This window comes from Anas acuta, chromosome 3, assembly GCF_963932015.1.
Source record: "Anas acuta chromosome 3, bAnaAcu1.1, whole genome shotgun sequence".
Classification (NCBI taxonomy): Eukaryota; Metazoa; Chordata; class Aves; order Anseriformes; family Anatidae; genus Anas; species Anas acuta.
In genome coordinates this window covers 32,388,941-32,409,701 of record NC_088981.1, presented here as the reverse complement: position 1 = coordinate 32,409,701, position 20,761 = coordinate 32,388,941, and the positions used below count along the sequence as shown (strand labels likewise).

The window sequence follows — 20,761 nt, the reverse complement described above, 5'->3', positions numbered from 1 at the left end:
ACTTCTTCAAGCTCCAGACAATGCTAACCAAGAGCTCTGTGCAGTGCTCCATTGGGCACACTGTCCATATATAATTTTGTACTGCCTACTAGAACTCTGGTTAAAAGCAGGTATTGTGCCACAGTAATGGAACCATTTCATTGTATCATTTTGTCTTGCTACAGGAACACAGAAATGTATCTTACACTATAAAGAAATCAGAGGTTCTTCTCTTGGAAATTGTTCAAATTTACTTATCTCTACCACATAAAATCCCACTGTGAGAATGTGTCAGATTATCGAGACAAAAGATAAAATATCTATTCCTTTTGAAAACAGACAAAAATGATAAAATGATATCTAATAAAATTCATGTTCTTTTGGTCATATCATGAGGTTTACATTTGAAGAAATTTCATTTTATTGACAATAAGTAGTGGCAAGAGCAATACCTATCTGTTTCCTTGACACTTAACACTGTAAGAATTTCTTTCTCTTACTTAAACTTACTTGAACTTAAACCATTTGAAATGTATTTTGCAATCCATTTCTTTGCTTCAAGCTGATTTTGATACACTTAATAAATCTAAGGCAATATTGTCCAGGCTGTCCCATAGCTTCTGGTGCTGTTATGGCAGGGATTTCAGAATTGTCAGTGAGGAAGGAAAAAGATATGTGAGGGAGGTGCCTTTCATCCTTCTATAAAACCACAATGGAAACTACCCAGGATAAAGCTGCAGAAGTGGAAGAGAAGAGGGTAGGCCACAAAGGCGATTTGGGCTGAGGAAATAGCTGAGAGGGGAAAGAAAAATTTGGGGAAAGAGAACTACACACTGGTGAGAACAACTCAAGGGTGTACAATGAGTCTGGATGGGGTCTTGAAGGTTTTAATAGAGGAAAAACAGGAAGAGATGGCAAGGAGCCTGATGGCAACTGGTGGAGTTCAAGGCTTCCAGGACAGAAACAACAAAGAAGCATGAACACTCTGACTAGATAAAGCAAATAAACTGAGATGAAGAGGCAGGGGCAACAAAAAGGACTGGAACAGCTTGGAAATTGGGGCCAGTTATATGATTCTTCATACGGATTACAACTAAGTAACTTTGATCGACGCTATTACTCACCTATGCATCTTGAGAGGGTAGGATCTGGCACAAATCCCATTTTGCAGGTACATCTGTAGCTGCCCATGGTATTCAAACACTCACCATTAGGGCATACTCCTTGTAACTGACATTCATTAATATCTGTGGAAAAATTTCAAATAATCAGATACTGAAATGCACATCAATATTCTTCTTTCTTCAGGAGTTACCTGATCTTTTCTCAAACATGTGCAGGAGAACTATTACCAGCTAACACATTGAGCAACGTTTTTTTCCACACTGAATATTTATTACCTTTTAAAATATTGCTGAGAAAATAATACAATCTTTTTCCATTATATATCATTGTCAAGTACTCTGAATTAAAAAAACAAATATGCTTTGACTATATGCTATCAACCACCCCCTCCCTTTTCCTGGTGTAGTGGATCACCCTTGGCTGCTCATCAGGTGCCTACTATGCCATTCTCTCACACCAGTCCTCTGTGGGACAAGGGGAGAAAATACAATGAAAAAAACTCCTGGGTTGAAATAAGGACAGAGAAATCGCTCACCAGTTACAGTCACGGGAAAAACAGACTCAACTTGGGAAAGATTAATTTAATTTATTGTCATTTAATAACAGAAAGGACAGTGAGAAACAAATATATATATATATAAATATATCTTTTTAATATCATTAATGTATATATATTAATATAATTAATATATATATTTTTTATCTCTGTTCCTCCTTCCTCCTCATTCTCTTCCCCTGCTCCACGTGGGGTCCCTCCCACGGGATGCCGTCCTTCCCAAACTGATCCTGCAGGGTCTGCCCACAGGCAGCAGCTCTTCAAGAACTTCTCCCACATGGCTCCGTACCTTGGGGTCCATCCATCAGGAGCAAACTGCTCCAGCACGGGTCCCCTATCAATGGCAGCTCCTGCCAGATCTTCAGATCTCCCCAGACCCTGGCTCTGAGCTGACACGAGGCAGCTGCTGGGCTCTGCTCACAGAGGCCACTCCTGCAGCCCCACCACTACCAAAACCTTGGCACTCACACACAATACATGGGTTTCAGATGATGTAAACACAACTTGCAAGAATATTCACATAAAATTATTTTTCTTTTTTTTTCAAGATTGATGTGGTGCATTTTATATAGAATGGAACATTTCTTGACACACTTAATACAGTTTTTATTATTTGTATTGTGGTAGTGCCTGAAGGTCCATTGAGCACAAAAAGACCATCTCTGACCTAAAAAGCTTACCACCTGAATAGCAAGAAAATTCTTCACAGAGTAAAGAACACAGATCTGAGCAAGGAAAAGGGTTGTACTGATAGGAACAATAGTTTGTAATAATTAATGACTGCAAAGACCTTTTTGATAAAAGTTTGCTGTTACTAGGCTATCTGTATCATTGTCCCTTTTAGGGTTCCAGTGAATCCCTTTTAGGGTTCCAGTGAATCGTTCTCCTCACACAGGGATTAAGGCCTTTAATCATACCTGGTGTGGTATTTATAATTCACTTACTCTTCGAATAGGCCCTGTCTGACAATCATCTGGATACCAGCTGTAACCAAGTCAGCCAAACTAGGATTTTATGCCAGGAGACAGTAACAATGTAGGTTTGCACCGATAATGAAAATCCTTAAAATAAATAACTAGGTAAAAAAGCACAAACCCTTAATTTGTCTCTATCCTGTCTCATCTTTCAGAAAAAAATAGCAGCAGCACATTGAAATAGGCCTACTTTAAAATGTTTATGCACATTAATCCTACATAAGACTTTTCTCCCTAACTCTAAGCTAGGAAAAATGCCTACACTGCTGTGCAAACAAGCTTCAAGCAGAAGTCAGACATTTCATCCGGCTTCTTGGAAATCAAGTATTAGTGATCATTTTATCGAATATATATGTGTATATATACATATATATAACCTTTCATCTTAGTTTTTATAAACCCTTCACAGCTTTATTTGACTACATTGTAGGTTGCTGCCTGATTCAACACATTCAATGATGATAATGAATTGAATATATTAAATGTAACAGATATTCTGGTGTTGGCTTTTGGAAACCTGAAGAATCTTTCACATTACTATCTTTATTTTCCTCCAGAAGTTTAGCTACCTGTCCCCATGCAGTGCTGTACAACTTAAACTCACAGTACAGTGGACTTGAAGTTGCCACGTCAGCTATGATTTTTTCCAAATATTGTGTTGATCTTATCCTTCAGCTCTTCCGTGACTGTACCCAATCTAATCTTGATACCACCTGGATCAACTTCACCTCTACAGACTTAGCCACATGTGACAAAGAGTGATAATTTATATCCTATAAATTTGGATGAAATATGATGGAAACCACATGAATTATAAAAGATCAGCTCTGCCACAAAGGAATTTTTCAGTGAAATTCCCAGACTATATGACTTTCTGACTTCAGAGGGAGTAGACTATTGAAAAAGGAGAACAGTATACGGAAAAGAGCACAAAAATGCTGAAATACTCTCAAGGTCTTTTCCTGCAGCAGTCTACCTTTAACTCATCCAATCTTTGAGCAGGAAGGTGTCCCATATAAGCACAGCAGTATCTTATTTATGGATTTCACTAATACAGAAGATTTAGTAAGCTGGACTTCTGATGTACTTGACATTTTTTAGACAGCTTCTTTAATTGATTAGTCTAAGTAGGTTTGTTCTTTTGTCCTGAAATCTCCAAATAGGACTGAAGGAATCCATAGAGTGCCAACTGATTCCAGAAGGAAATACCATCATTGTTTCAATTCCATATTTTTTGTGACTACTGAGAGGAAATGAATTTAACAAATCTTAACAGTTCACAAACAAAAAACATTGAAACATTTCTAAATAGAAACATATTGACACTGCTGAAGAGTTGTCAGGAGGAATGGACATATTGCCAACTCTGTATTTTCAAAACGTCTGACAGAACAATGAACATACAGAGATTATTATGAAATACCTAGAAGTTAACATAAAGCAAATACTGTAACACTCAGAATCCACTACTGAAGTTTCTACATATTGACAATTTGGGTTTTTAGATCAGTCCTCAAATACTAAACTAAGCAAAGGAAAAATTCTACTTGCTTTTGATGAAGCACTATGTCCTTGAAAACAATTTAGAAGAGATTGATTTATTCTGAAAGAAAGGAAATTCTAATACCAATTCTAAGTATATATTTTTATTTATAGTAAAAGTAATCTATTATTACTTGGAAAAAATATAAGATATCTTCCCAAAGACATACAAATCGTACTGCTTTTTCTTGTCACTTTATGAATGCAGACTTGGCAGGAATGTTTTGTCTAGTGAAGATGACATTTAAGTTTTAAATCAGTGAAAAAGACAACTGATTTTAAATAATATTAATTTGATTTCAGATTTAAAGTTATTATTTTCAAGGAAAGACCTAGTCACATGGTTGCTTACCATTAAAACACATTGCTATTTGCTTGTATGTTATCATTATGCAAAATTTGGGTCTTTTCCTGCCTATAACTGCACAGTTATAGGTGTATTTCAGTAATGTGATTATACGGCTTCTCATGAGTACATTCATAGTTTCAATATTTAAAATCAGCGATGATGCATTTTTCATTTACTACATGATGATTTTACTCAATGTTTGCATCAAACTTTGCTTGAAGGAATCTGGAACTCAGTCAATTATACATGGATAAATTTTATTTGAATACTGAGAGGTCACAGGCATGTAAAAATAATAAGGAAAACCTGTAAAGACACAGATAGATAAGAGGGGAAAAAAAGTTATGAGTCCTGCTTTCTAACTTGAATTTCTATCATTTTCATATTAACATTACTTGCACTACTCAAATGAACCATTTCCTATACTTCTGTATAATTATTAGGTGTTTTTCCAATTCTCAAGAAGTTTTTAAACTCTGAATAACTTAGCTACTGAACTGGAATACATGTATATACAATGATATGAAAAAAAAAATAACAATCTGTCCTGTAGAAACGGGCACATAATCCGGCCTTGTACTTCAGTAAATTCCAGTTACAGGTCACAGACCAACTAGCTGAGTGATCTTGAATACCTAGTGGCAAAACTGTACTGTTTGGATTTTGTAATGAAAATTTTATTAACATAGCTTGCATTTAAGTCTTTATACACACAAACTGTAATTACGAATTTTAAAATAAATTGAGTTTAAATAACATCAATAATATCTAAGTAGAAATTACTAAAAAAAAAAAATCTCAGAACTTTATTCCTTATCACTGCTGAGAAAAGCTGGCATTGGAATGTATCAAATCCATTTTGTGGTCACAACTCTGTGATAGTTGTGTTTTGGAGTTTTGCCTACTAAGTGAAGGTTTCATAGCATTATTTACTGAAGTGTATAAAATGCAGATAGATGGTGATCGTCCTATAATTCATAAAAACACAATCATCTTCCTTTCCAAATGATTCAGCTGTTCTATAGACATTCACAGATGCTGCTCTTACTATCTCTGCTTTAGAACTCTTTCTCGATGAAATGTTCTTGTATGTCTAGTATTTAAAAATATTGTCTTGTATCGTCTACAGTTTGGAGACCCCATTCATATCCACTCTGTATTTAATGTGGGCACTGCCACATACAATCACTAGCTTAAAATGTATGCAAATACCAATGAATGTTCCTTCTGCAGTTTTTCACAGTTCTTGATATGGATATTACTCTTAATAAATTTGTCCAACTTCTGATGTTCTGATGTATTGGTGTAACTTAATTATACTGTATCTTCAGTGCCTCTTTGCCAAGCTCATGTTTTCTAAATGAGCTCATAGAATTACTGAGCTGGTGTTCTATGTTGAATTTCACAAGTCTATCGAGGGATCCAACAGAAACAAGCCACAAATTGATAACAAACTTCAAACTTTCAAAAGAAACATAAAAACAGGTGAGAATAGTCTTTAAAAACTTTGTGTAGAAAAATCCCTTCCAGATGGTCTATCATTTCACTTCAGTTTGTGGTAAAAGGTCACCTACACAAAATGTTTCCTACCACCTGCCAGCCTGCCCAGCTGTGCAAATTGCATCAGAATCAACTTGTTCAGGCAGCTGGAAAAGAAATCTGGTTCAAAATTAATAGATTTTTTTTAATCCCTCTCCTTTTTTTGTGTGCATATGGACTTACATTTTTCATTTTAAATATTGTGTTGCAATGCAAATTCATTTGGTATGACTGTTTTCATACCATTCATAATGTTTTGTTGTGCTCAAGTACAAACTGATGGCACATTTGTAAAGTGATTCGATCAAAACTCATCTACACAGTGGAAATATTTTAAGGAGCTCTGTAGCACTACTATAAGACTATGTATATGTAAATAAACATTTCTAAAGACAAACTAAATACTAATTTTCAGTTTTCAAGGAAAACAGAGCAGCAAAGTTCTTCTGGTGAAAAGTCTGTTAGTGAAATAGAAAAGACGGTTATGCAAGGAGCTTTTCCACACAGCACCTGGCATGGCTCTACCCCAAATTCTCACAGTAGGTGCTGTTATTTATAATTAATGAATTGATAAAGTGTTGATTTTGTTAGAGTTACTGCTTGATAATGTGAATGATTTGACCCTGCTCAATGAGTATAAACTGGCATGACTCCATTGGCAACAAAGAAGCAACGTCATTTTGCCAGGACAGGCTTACCCTTTGCTGTTATTCTTTAGTAGTCCCTCTCCCTGAAAGCTTGACAAGAAATAAAAGTTTTGCTTTGAATCTGTTGAGGTGGCAGTGGAAGCCATGTGCCATCCCAGAGTATTTGCAGGTGACTCTGCTCTCATGCATTAATGCAAATGCATAGATGCTTTGCCATAACCCATGCCTTAACAGTGGTGCTGTAGGAGTGTAAAGGTTAGGTTGTGGTGTCCCAGCTCCTTCTATACCCTCACCTAAGCACACACCTTGATATACAGCGAGGGCAGCCACCATTCTTCTCCTCTAGAGCCACTGCAGTGCTCCTGGCCAGACACGGCAACTGCATCACTCAGACCACTGCTGATTTATCCCACAGTATTCCACACTAAAACTTAAAACTCTCTCAATGACAGCTAGCATTTGACACCTTCCCACAGATTTTTATACATCTACTGACTGCTTCTGGGTGTCAGGTGAACCTGCTCTCAGAAAATGCAATGCATTACTAATTTTCTTTCCTACTGGATTTCCTGGGGAAAAAAATAAAAAGCTAAAACAGCCTTTTCTTAACTATTTGCCTGCTTATTTGAAGAGAGAAATCTTCATTGCTTCAGAAAAAAAAAAAAAAAAGAAAAACAACCAACAAACAGAAGTAAAGGAGGCTGATGGGAATGGTTTAAGACAGCATGTGCTTGTATAAACAAATACCAACACTGAACTTCTTCAAAAATCTTTACATATATTGATTAATAACTGGAAGATAAAATGTGTGGATAAGATAGCAAATTGAAAATTTCCGTGGATTGAAAATAATGAAATGCAATTTACTTTACTCGTGGCTTTTTCTCCTTGATTTCTAAAAAGGTTCAAGAAGAAATTTTATTTTCATTTCTGTTCATGGTAAGTCAATCTTCAAGTATTCATATTAAAAATACTCCAAAACACAAGTGCTTTTTGAAAGCACATTACCTGAATCCCGTTCCACAAACAGCTAACATTCAGGTAAAGAACTGACCTGTTTTTAGCCATGATCACACACATTTGGAATTATGTGTTGTGAATTTCGCAACAGTAAATGAAAATTCATTAGTCGAAATACAGGCAGCAGGTAAAAAAAACAAACTTTTTTTTTTCTTTCCCAATAACTGTGATTTAGGGAAGGACTGAGTAGTCCAGAAGAAAGCAAAACCAAACCTGCTCAAAAATAACTTAGTCCTTGTTTGTTACTTTTCTCCAAACAGTTCTTCCTTGCTTAAAGATTTGAAAGCTCAGTGGCTTTTCAACACCTCAGTCTATATTATGAAGGTCAGTCTCTTTTACTCAAGTATGTAATTGGATGATTTATTTATTCAGCCCTCTTACATGCATTGCGCATTGGGGAAATCTGGCAACTGAGAAGGAAATCCATGGAACAAAACTTTAAAAGGATAAGAGGTTAGATATTTGACCAAGTTCTGTTCTGCAGTACTTAAAATTTAAGTGACAAAGCAGTTATAACAGAAGGTATTACTCTAGCTCATGTATAGGTATTTGTGTACAAAAGGGTATCCCCTCTGTTGTAGGTCAGTGCATGGAACAAACCTGTGCTGGAAGGGAAGAAATGCTGCAGTAGGTACTACCTTTCAATTCTCTGCTTGCATTCTCCAATTGTTAAAATGGTTTTTAAAGTAGATTAAAGCAATCTGGGGCTGTAATAGCTGTTGTTTGACACTACTTTGATTCTTTACTGGAAACCTCCATGCCAAGTTCTCCTACCTTTCCTTGAGCAATGGTATGCCTAACTCAATCACTTTCAGGAAGTGAATCATTTCAGCTATATTCCAGGATTCGTGACACCATAACGTAGCCTGAGTATCCTCATTCCAAGGATAACAAACTAGGCCAAGTGTAAACATCCAGCCCTAGGAAACACTCCTGTACCTTCTTACATGAAGATACCTGCCACTTACTGCGGAAACAATATGCTTCGCATGGCTACTGTAAGACACGCTGAGTGATTTACAGGGTGCATCATAAAGCTACAGTAACCTCCTTTATAAGTTGTCCCATTACTGAAATACTTGACTCAGATTTTTCTGTAAGCAAATATGAAAATGCTTCACAGCCTACTGGTCTTCAACATATTAATGGCTCAACACAACCTAAAGAGTTTGATGCCCATTATAGCCAAGAGAGGCAATGCAAAGGGATTTAGTTGATCAGCACAGAGCTGTTCTGCTGGACACCAACATACATGAGCTGATGGTTGGAATACCAGCCCTGTAGTGTTTCTCTTTGGCAGCCTCCAGCTGGAAGAGTATTTAGGAAAAGGACTTCACTGACTTTTGGCTGTGTTATCCATTATAACAGCTCTTCAGACCACCCAGGCCCAGCTGGCCTAATGCAGAATCACAGGAAACACTACGGTGGTGTAAAGCTGTCTTCTCCCTCTCCAGCCTTGTAGCTCGTTTGGACACCTGGAGCAGGGCCACTCTCCCCTGTTCAGATAGGGAGAGGCCCAGATTTGGTCACACACATAATGGAACGAAACATTCTTTCCTAGAAAATGAAATTCATTCTTTCATCTCCATGCTTAATGCACTGAATTTATGCTCATCAAAATCATCACAGCTTGAAACGTTTAACCGCATTTAAGCATTTAACTTAAAAACAAAATTCCAGAACCAAATGCACATTTATTAATGTGTTCTGGTCAAAGCAGCAATCATGTAACAGTATGTATTTAAATCTACTGCATTCATTTTAAGGAAAATATTTTTACTCAAGAGAAACAGTCTACAAGTTCAAAACCCAATCAGAGCACGCTGCACAAATTTAGAATAATGCAAATGTAAACTGAAATAGTCTTTGTTTTGAAAGAAATCATTGCTGTCATTCATGTAAGGAATGAAGTCGACTTTCAGAAGCACTGCTAACTTTGGAACAATAGTGTCAGCTATCAACTAGACTTTAAAAAATATCTATAATATAGAGAATTAAAAGGTATTTAACATTTTCAGAAACAAGACGAACACTATGAAACCTTTTAGTATTACTTTAAACAACTTCCCTTTTGAAACAGTAGATCTCGTTTTTGTACAATACTTTTTCTATTTCTCGTGCTTGGTAGGCAACTTACGTAACAACCTGAACAAATCACCTCACAACACAACGAAAATTTCAGATTTTCAAAGTCACATTCTATGCATAAATAGAAGAAAACTACAATGTTCACAATTTTTAAGACACTGGCTTCCATTGTTCCTTCCCTATATCACTCTAGGCAACAAAACTCCAGATCACAGTTTAAAAATAAGTAAAAAAAAAAAAAAAAAAAAAAAAGTACTTCCTTCTGCTAGTACCCAGGAAATCCCAGAGAGTTTTAAAAGCTGAACAAACTATTAGCTTTCTGTAAACATTTAACATAAAATACATTCTTTCTTATACTATGGAATCCAGAATAAGGAAAATTATTTAAAAAAAGATTTCAAGATGCAAAGTTAGTGAGTTGGCAGAAGGCAGATCAACTGGCCAGAGATTTCAGAAGAGCAAAAAATTTTGTGCTACCTTTTTCAAATGGTCTTGAGTTGGATTTTTATTTTTATTTTTATTTTTTTGCCTGAGACTCAGACTCCAGCTAGGACAGTCATGATATCAAGAACATTCTTATAAATACTGGGCCGAGAAAGGGAACTTGTAAAAGCAGAAAGCCTTGTCAGGCCACCACAGACCTGATAGCTGTATTGAAATATTCAGACAAACTTGTGGCTAGGAAGGAGCCAACAAGTACTGCAGGCTTTCTCATATCCTCTGTCACAAGTGCTGGGTGCCAGAGGACACAAGCAATCATAACATCTGCAGCCCACATCTGATTCCAGGCTTAACCACTGTGGAAAAGTAAATTTCTGAAGTGGGACCTCTGCACTTAGCTCTGAAATCAGATTTCTGTATTTTTCAAAACCTCTAGGAGGTAAGCAGACTGACTTTGTTTAAATAACTAAGTAATAAAACCGAATGGAAAATGTTTATCTGCATTTGATGCAAAGTGAGCAACTTGCCTTTCAAGAAGAACCTCAGACACTTAAGAAACGTCGCTGCATTTTAGCAGAGCAAACTGTCTAGTTCAATTATATGCCAATTAGCATTTGTCAAAGTACTGGGCAACTTCTTAATTAGAAATTACTAGGTTGTCTGGCATTGAATGTTATTTAGTAATAATCTGCCCAGGCAGATTTTCATGTAGTAAGATCTTTAATATGTACAGTATATCATATTGCAAATGAGGAGTGGAATACATAATTCAGGGCTCATTTGTGGAAGTACTACTCATTTTGGTAGGTGCATTTTTAAGCTTCTTTCGGAGTGCCATCTGACTGAATTGTCTCCAAATAGACTCAATACGCAGGCATATCTTTTAATTCACTTACTGTTACAACTGTACCTACTACATCTCAGAAAATACCACTCCAACTGTTTCTGCTGTAGCTGTGTTGTTATCTGCTATAAAATCTTCAATTTTAAGAAATACATAACAACCAGGATTTACTGCCTCCACTATATTTGATTGTTTCAATAATAATCTGATTAGTGAGAAGAAGACGGGGGAAAAGAACCAAAAAAATGAGGTTTGGTTGCTAATGAAACTATTGCGATATATTCTTTTAAAATTACAGAAAAAAAAAACAAAAAAAACACAGTTTCTTATTCTGAGAAATGACCTACTGATTTCTGTGTGCTAAGAAAGCAACAGCAGGAGAAATCAATCCAAATCATTTTGTGCTTCTGTGTGGAATTTACTGGAACGCAAATTTGCAGAGCCACACTTTTCAAACACATAATCAATGTCCAAACAGCAACCCAGCCCAGTTTCTGGAGATATATTTATTTCACGGTATGATCATCATCAAATAACCTTCTTGAAGGAAGTTTGTTAACTTAGTAGCTAAGCAACAACAATTAGCATTTTTATGAAGCTAAGCTCCTTTAAGTAATAAAATACATTTACAAAATGGAAAAAAGTAAATTTATTACTGTATTGTTTAGACAATTATAGGCGGACAGAACACACCTTCAAAATATATTTTAAATCATGGTGAAACCTGAAGAAAAAAGCTTCAAGTCCCCCCTGCTCACAATTACAGAACTTGAGCCATTAACATATAAGTACCAATCTCTTTGAGCTCATCTACATTTAATTTTACAAAAATGGCAACTTCTCAACAACTTTCAATTTGCACAACTTTCTTCTTCATTGAAAAACAACAAATTTCAGGTATTTTTCCAGTTCTTCAAGATAAGATCTTTAAAGTGCTCTACTGGCATATGTTAGTTTCCTGAAAAATGAATCCAAACTTTTTTTACCAGCTGTTTTTTCATTATGTTTTAGTTTTCCAAGAAAACCATTAGCAGAAGAAGGAAACTGTAAGTATAATTCTAAACAGGGAACCAGAAATTAGCACTGTGTATGTACTCTGACAAAGAAGCTGCAACCCTGATAAACTGCATTTTGTCTTTAATGACAGCCTTAGGGCATCCAGGCGTGTACATGTAATAAATCATCCCATTGAAAAGATAATTACCGGAGGGAAAAAGCTTTCTTGATAGCAATTATATTAAACTGTTCAAATTAACATACCCACAGATGGTTCTTTGTTGTCCTATATATACATCAGAGAGAAGAATGATTCACATTAGCTAACTCAATTGAAACGAAAAAAAAAAAATCAGGATCTGGTTATTAATCATGCTAATACCACACGGGCTTTGTAAACTAGGAAGGCTTTTGACTGCAAAAACAATATAGAACAAATGGTTAATTAGGCTTTTAGGCCTGAGTTTTCAAAGGCAGTGAAAGTTGGATGATATCTAGGTGAAAACAGCACACAGTAGGCTGCAGGCAGGGATTCAGATATTTATCGCCTTTATGATTTTGTCTGGCAATGCTCACCCTTTCTGAGCATGGGCACAGCACACACCCCCTTTCAGCAAAGAATAATCTAATTAAAATGTATACTTGCATATGGAGATGCTGCGCCACAACTTTCCAATTTAACTGTAGCAGTTATTACAAAAATAGGAACACCCACCTCTGAGCAGCTTAAACAGTTTTCTCTTCATAGCTATTGCTACTGCTTTGTTCAAATTTTTGATACAGATAGCTGTTTCTTCAACAACCCTTTCCTTTTCTAGAAAAGTGAGTCTGCTTCAGATAAACACAAATAGGACACTTTTGCCTCACCCAATGAGAAGCACATTCTAATGGCCATTACAGGACTGAAATATACCCCGCAAGCAGCTCCTTCACATGTGAAGCTAGTTTTTGTGATGACTGCTCAAACAGAGGTCAAAATCCTGATCCTCTGAGAGAAAATTATAATCTCATTACTTATTTCAATGGGACTAAATTTATCCTGTCTTTGCTTCATGGGCAATCCTTCTCTCAGTTCCATCCTTATTTGCACCTCATTTTTGTAGTGTGCTGGTGAGTATGTTGCTGAGAAGCCACCTAAGCCTCAATAAGGCAATATGGGAATCACAGAATCACAGGATGGTTTGGGTTGGAAGGGACCTTAAAGACCATCTAATTCCAAGCCCCTGTCATGGGCAGGGACACCTCCCACCAGACCAGGTTGCCCAAAGCCCCATCCAGCCTGGCCTTGAACACCTCCAGGGATGGGGCATCCACAGCTTCTCTGGGCAACCTGTGCCTCACCACCCCCAGAGTAAAGAATTTCTTCCTAATATCCTGTCTAAATCTGCCCTCTGTTACTTTAAAGACATTCCCCCTTGTCCTATCACCGCACTCTCTGACAGAGTCCCTCCCCATTTTTCTTGTAGGCCCTCTATAGGCACTGGAAAGCTGCTGTAAGGTCCCCTGGAGCCTTCTCTTCTCCAGGCTGAACAACCCCAACTTCCTCAGCCTGTCTTCATAGGAGAAACCTTCAGCAGTTACCACCTCTGCCCTCTCCAGAAAGGCAGGAGATTGTTTACATCCTCATTTCATCAACAGTCTTTTTCCTGGTGGAATAATTTGACTCTCTCTCTTTGATTAAACATGAGATTATGAGCTTCCATTATCAACTGCAAGTTACGTTTAGAGTCTACAGCTCTTGCTCTTCCAAGATGATGGTAGCAGTAATAAAAGAAACTCTTTAAATCCTGATGTTTCTTGCAGTATTAGTTGTGCAGTATAGAAATGTGTCAGGGGAAAAACTATCAAACCCAATACAACAAACGACTCCTAGCCTACCAGGTACTGTTCTATTTCTGCACACTACCATGGCAGGATTGAACTCCTACACAGAAACATATGCTCTCCCTCTGTCAGCCTGCCGCTGCTCAGCGAAATAACTTTCTGGCAATATTCTTCTTCTTGGCAAACTACTTCTGGCAACCTTCACAGGAATCAGACCATTTTCTAGCCATCTGTAGCCCCTGACTTGGGATCTTAGTTTCCATGTAATAAGATTTGCCAACGCCTAGGTACAAGAATCTTGAAACAAACTGAATGTCCTACTCTCCTTTCAATGCCTGCTGGGTTGCTGCTGTCTAGGAACACGTTGTGTACACCATCAGGTTTGTGCTCAACTACTGGAGATATCAAAAGCTTCTGTCTCCCCCATACCATGTTCAGAGGGATGCATGATGTTATTTTCCAGACACTTTGTGGGCTCTAAGTTAGAAATCCTCTCTTTTGCATATTCTGAAAAACTGCCTAGCTAATATGCAGAATGAGACAATCTTTTGAAATGGCTGAAACATATGCATCACCTGTGTTTCATCTGACATGTGAAAAGGTGGTCCACATGTGCCTTATATTCACCTTCACTTTTTCACTTCACACTCCTCATCAGTAAGTTGCCATCAAAATCTCCCCAATCATCTTGTTTATTAGGATGACGCTACATTCTCTCTCTGTAGATCAGAGAACAAGCTCTTGAGATGCAATTTGCATCATTCTCTTCTATTTATTTTTTTAGTATTTTAATCTAATCCATTTTTCTCTCACAATCCTCCAAGATGCCCCTACCCTGCAAGCTGGTAAACCACTAGGTAAGGGAGCTGAGCATTAGGTAAAGTTAACAAGCCTGACAGAGAAACTTTCAGACAGCAGCTCACATCTCCCTCAGCAATGGAAGCAGCAAAACATTTATTCGTGTTTAGTGATCTACAAACCATATTTTTTTGGTTGGTAAAATAATTTTTGTAGCAGGCTGACATACATTTTCTCATCTACATGCTAACAGAGATTTCAATTAAATACCAGTATCTTTATCTCCAAAGTGCCTACAAATATCCTTTAATGCCAGTTACTCTTTCTCTCTCCCTCCACAACTACTTCTAGAGAGCTGCAGGACTGCTCACACATTCTCAGAGCTCCTTTCTCTTATTTACTTGAGCTGTGCCAAGTGATTTGGACAAGTGGTTTAACTTTTTTTCTACATCCTGATCTTGCACTTTGTTCAACACTCCAAGAAATGCAGAAACACGGAGTATACATCCACAATCATCTGTTCAGCTTCCTCATCAGGCAGAGGCACCACTGGCTGGGAGAATCTAAATACCCTGGGGCTTTTCAGCTTAGCTGCATGATCACACAGCTCCCACAGCCCTTGAAGCTTTGATAACTTTTGTGCTTACAGCCAGGAGATACAGGGCATGATCTTAGAAGTAACACTGCCTAACTCCATAGATTCTCACCTGCACTATGTACATTCTTCAAGTTTGTGGTTTACCTCTTTATACAGGAGCCAGGTATACATGGACTTTCACATCCACTTGCCAGTGACATTATCTGGCTGTAGTCAGTACTGTAGTGCCTCATCTCTGAAGTCCGAAATAATCATCCTCTCTATACTCTATGCTATGATTATCAAAATTATTCTCTTTTGCGAGTTTCATCTGACTTAACCAATCAAGTCTCCATGCTCACTGTTTAGCAAAAGAACTGACAGAACAATGCATTTCTACTGAAAAATAATGTAAGGAAATCTGTATGAAGTCATCTTTGTCCATCAAAGATAATGAGAATACGCATAGAAGTTCTAAAAGTTTTTTTGCCCCAGAACAAAAAAACACCCTATAGAGTTGCCAATATTTTGAAAGAGTTAAATAAAACATACATATATATATTTATAGCCTCAACATTTTTTCCCCTGATAAGTGGACCAGATTCATTCAGCTAAATCATAAATATCGCAGAATCAATCACACAAAACTGGAATTCACAATAAACACGATCAATTGTGTACACTATCATACCTTGACAAAATGTAGCATTGATTCTCTTGTAGCCTTGGGGGCATTCCATCATAGGGCTGTATCCATGGTATGCTGAAGAAAAAATTACATATTAAATACTGCTGATTTATTTGCTTATCTAGAGAACTTGACAGGTAAATTATTATGTAACTGTTAAAAAAGTGTAAGTTTTTGTGATGTATGTTTAAGCATAGAAGGTTAAGAAATTCAAATACGAGTAACCTTACTTCCATCTCTTCCTGCATGTATACCACTGAGATCTTTAGTTATCCATTCAAAATTGAGTTTTTGATTCCAAAGAAGACATCCTTGAAATCATCCTAATTGTTCTCAAATACTCAAATAATTACTTTCACAAACCAGCTACAAATACCATGTTGGGGAAAAAATAAAGTTGAAGATTTATAATGGTTTAAAACTGAAAGCAGATTCAGAAAGCAAAAAATATATGCAATATCAAGCAAAATTGTTGTGCATCGTTTTTGCCACCACAATGAATTAAGACTGTTTGAAACACATAGGAAACAGAAGTAACCAAGCCTCCAAAGCAAGGAAAAAGTAGAAGTTACATCTGTGATTTAGCTAACAAAGTTTCCAAATTTTGGAGGACTGTGTCACTTATTGGCTGATCAGTGTAATCTGCCAAGGGCATTACAGTGCTGCAAAATACAGACTGAGCTCAATTTTGCCAAAATAGAAAGTGTTCAGTTAACTAGATTTTTATTTCCGTTTATTGTTTCTTTCCTCCACTTAAGGTTGCCTTTGAGACTACAGAAAGCTGTTTATTGATTCTTAAATTGTTCTAACATCTTAAATGAGACCAGTAACTTCTTTGTATGTTACGCACTCAAAGCTAACCTCTTGGCAAAGCCCAATACTTTATTAAATATACAGAACAAAACTTTCAGCACTGTGATCATAAAAGTGCCCTTAATAAAGAGTCAAGAGAGTTTTTCATAATTTGAGTGCTACACCAGAGACATTTGTTCATATAACATTTGGTCAGATCTTTTGTTTTCCTTTAAAAGTGTTTTAAATGTTTAGCTGGCCAAAAAAAAAAAGCAAAAAAAAGCATTATTTTCCAACTTCACAGTATATAAACTGTCAAATTAGAACAGAGTGAGATAACGTTGGCTTCACTTCACAACTGATGCTAGAACTGCACACTTATTCCTGCAGCTTAGTTCAAAACTGGTAACCAGTTCACTATAAGGATAAATAACAACAAAAAAAGGTGTTGTTTTTTTTTTTTTTCCCCAACTTTTTTTTAAAGCTTTTCCTATTCATTGGAAAAATTTAAGCAATGAGCTGAGTAGCAGCTTTTGGAGTAAGGTAGTTTTATTTTAAGCTGCTGTGGATTATTTCAAGTAATTGCTTAATTAGAACATAAAGACTCTCTAAGATTGCTTGAAGTGATGTGATAAAATGGTTAAACACTAAATAAATAACACTAAAATAACATTGGGTACAAATACAGTAATAATGTTCTTACAGTTTTAACAAATCCATTTTCCTTCTTTCCACAGACTACAAACTTTTAAACACAAATTAAAATTTGAAAATGTTCTCTGTCACCAGATACATGGCAGCTATACATTTATTTTCAAGGCAGCTCCAATCTTTTCACAATGTTCATAGTAAAATCAGTTTAAACTTAAGATGAGATCTTCAGAAGTGCAATGCACTAGCCCTATAATTGCACCTAAAAAGTCAAAACATTTAACATTTTGAAATGTTAATGTTGGCAGGGTCAGATTCATAATTGCACTATGTCCTAACTTGTCTGCATTTCCCATTGCAGACCTTACTCAATTCACACTAAACCCGAGACAGTTTCTCCATAATTTTTGTGGGAAGGATTGGTAATCTGTAGCACAGTCTAGCAGAAGGAAAAGAGAGGAAGGGCAGAGCTCTTCCAGTTGTATGTAGAGGCCAGCCCATAAACTGTGCCAGGCTTTTTCCAGTGCCACAATGCATTTTCCCTTCCATGGTGACTCAGCTGCTCTAGAAAGCGTTATGGTGGAGTGAGGTCAGAGACTTCAGCCTCTCCCTCCCTACTCATCTGCCTGCTCCCACACCGAACAGGAAATAGTGGCTTACTAGCAGCTGTTTTCTTCCTTGTATAAAGAGCAGCAACCTCGGCAGGTCACAGAAGAGTAAGGAGGTTGTGCGGTGATGGCTAGTCATCAGTGTGAGAGCTGGATGGAGTTCTACATTACCTACCCTTTACTCAACCTGTTTATTAATTACTAGCAAGAAGCCTGAACTATCATAACATTCCCCACACACTATTGAAATACAGTTTGTCTTAAAGGTCTTCTGTAGAAGCCCGCAGAAATGGAGACCTGTTCCAAAAATTCTTCCTTTACTTTTCAGTAACACTGACTAACCCATACACTGAGGGACACAGAAGCTGTCTCAAGCCAAGGCACTCAACCTCGTAACAAGACAGAAGCCCTGACTGAGCAGTGGCTATTACCCGAAATACTTAAGTACATCTTCAGAAAGTGACAAAGCCCTACATAAGTCCATGGGAACAAGACAGGCACAAAGTTAAGTACATCCTTCAGCACTAGGCTGAAGACAGAAGTAAAGAAACCACACTGGTTAAGTGCCTGCTAATGAGACTGAAGTATGTGCTTAAGTATTTTGCTAAACGATAGTTTCCAGGTGATCATGTTAAATGCAAATTGTTAAGTATTACTGTAATAACAGGTCAACTTAAATGAAGTTTAGGAACCATAAAAGCAAAAGGAAGTCTCCTAAATCTACAATAAAAAGGACAATACTGATTTAGTGAAGTCTCAGAATATGTAAAAATGACATAGGACTACCATGGCATGAACTCTGCCTGGTGAGAAGGAACCATGGACCCCACTTTACCAGTACCTCACTATTAATTTACTTGACTCCCATGTCTGTCCGTTCAATTTCTTTTATACCTATGCATACTCTTCACCACTAAAACATTCTCATTAATACCCCGAAAAAGGGGGGCTGAGAGGGGGAGTGGGGAAGGAAGAAAAAGTAAGAATACTTGATGAAATATAAATCCTTAAGCAGGGACTCTATACTTTCTTTATATCTCATCATAAACTTACATTTTGTTTGGAAATTGTTTGCTGTATAGAAGCATAACACTTTCATACTGATGCAAAGCTTATGGTACATTTGCCCAAAGGTAATTTAGGTTCGGATCCAGATTTAAGTTCAAGCTGGACATCTATAAAACTCTAAGATGCTGTAACATCACAGGCTACTGCAACATTCCAAATTTGATCACTTTAAGTTCCAAGTAACCTGAAAACTCACCATTTGCACCTATGCAGAATTGCCCTAAGTCATGGCACGACTGAATAGTATCATGCTTAACTCATTCCTAAATTAAATGCATATGGCGAAATTGCATATATCTCTATCAAAACTTCCTGACAGATTCAGTCAGTGAATGTTCTTAAAGCAAGCCCCTACCAAATCATATTCTTGATATAATGTTGTGGCAGGTAACACTGTATTTTAGTCCAGAGAAAACAGACAATACACACACCTCCTCCTCCCTAAGAAGGGGAGAAAGTTAATGTACAGTGAGAGCTCCCACCTAGAAAGATGAGAAATATATACTGTTTCATATCAAACCCTTACTTTCCAGGAATACCTTAACCACAAGCGCAGGGCAACATTCTTTCTCTCCTCTTGAAACTGTACAGTTACGCTCAAAAGACAATTCCAAATTAATTGAGGCAGAAAGCAGAAGTGAGCATGACTCATACCATTAGCAATTAACGACACCGGGAAAGAGACTGGGTTCCCATTCCTATTCCAAGAATTGTTTCTTCATTTTATGGGTTAGGGCATCTCCTCATAGTTATAAAATGTAGATTTGAAAAACTCTCCGGGTAGATAAAGGAACTATGAATTGCCTCATCTTGAGCAAATGTGCTAGTCATTAAGCTGTTATATTAAAAGGACAGTGCTCCTCTTATTAGCATTTACAAAAAATGATTCTACTCAGTGCACTGAGAAAGGGTGGTGGACTTCCCTCCAGGAGAAGTTTTAGTGCTGTGTATCCCGTGTGTTTAAGGCATTTCTCTGCACTCCCCTACCAAGCATCTGGGGACTACAATTTAAGACATGGTTTGCCCCAGTATTTCCCAATTGGTTTGGCCTTAACAGAGCATACATAGCTTGTTGGTATTAAGTTGCTGCCTGATCAACTCATGGCCTGTAGTGGATTCCAGGTGAGGAAGGCTGGTATTTTACCCAACGATGAAGAACCTTCACATGGGCTTCCCTTGGAACCAGGCACCAAAAATTTGTATTACTTCACGGAATCATAGAATGGCCTGGGTTGGAAAGGACCTTAAAGACCATCTAATTCTAACCCCCCTGCCATGGGCATGGACATCTCCCACCAGACCAGGTTACCCAAAGCCCCATCCAACCTAGCCTTGAACACTTCCAGGGATGGGGCATCCACAGCTTCTCTGGACAACCTGTGGCTGTGCCTCACCACCCTTAGAGTAAAGTATTTCTTCCTAGTTGTTCCAACTAGTTTTTGGTACATTTGAGGCTTTCATGATTTTCCCCTGGCACACCTGCATCTACTAAGCAATACATTCTGCACACCCACATACCGCTGATGAACAAAACTTTCAAGTGTAGTTAAATTGCTACTTATTTGGAGAAAACGATAAATTTGGAGCACATTTCCCAGTTCAAGGAGGTACATTAATACAGAAGGAATGTCCCTTGTAAATTATATTTATGCGCT

The 20,761-nt window shown here is 37.3% G+C and overlaps 1 protein-coding gene across 8 annotated transcripts in view; it reads right to left on the bottom strand.

Moving 5' to 3' along the window:
• The window catches only part of LTBP1 (latent transforming growth factor beta binding protein 1), a 203,784-nt gene that overhangs the window by 80,376 nt on the left and 102,647 nt on the right, over positions 1–20,761 (bottom strand). For all 8 annotated transcript variants that reach the window (XM_068676472.1, XM_068676469.1, XM_068676470.1 and 5 more), the window contains 2 exons: positions 15,991–16,062; positions 1,104–1,226 (listed from right to left, as the gene is read on the bottom strand). In XM_068676472.1, coding sequence (XP_068532573.1) covers positions 1,104–1,226; positions 15,991–16,062 — 195 coding nt within the window. The remainder of the gene's footprint in view (positions 1–1,103; positions 1,227–15,990; positions 16,063–20,761) is intronic.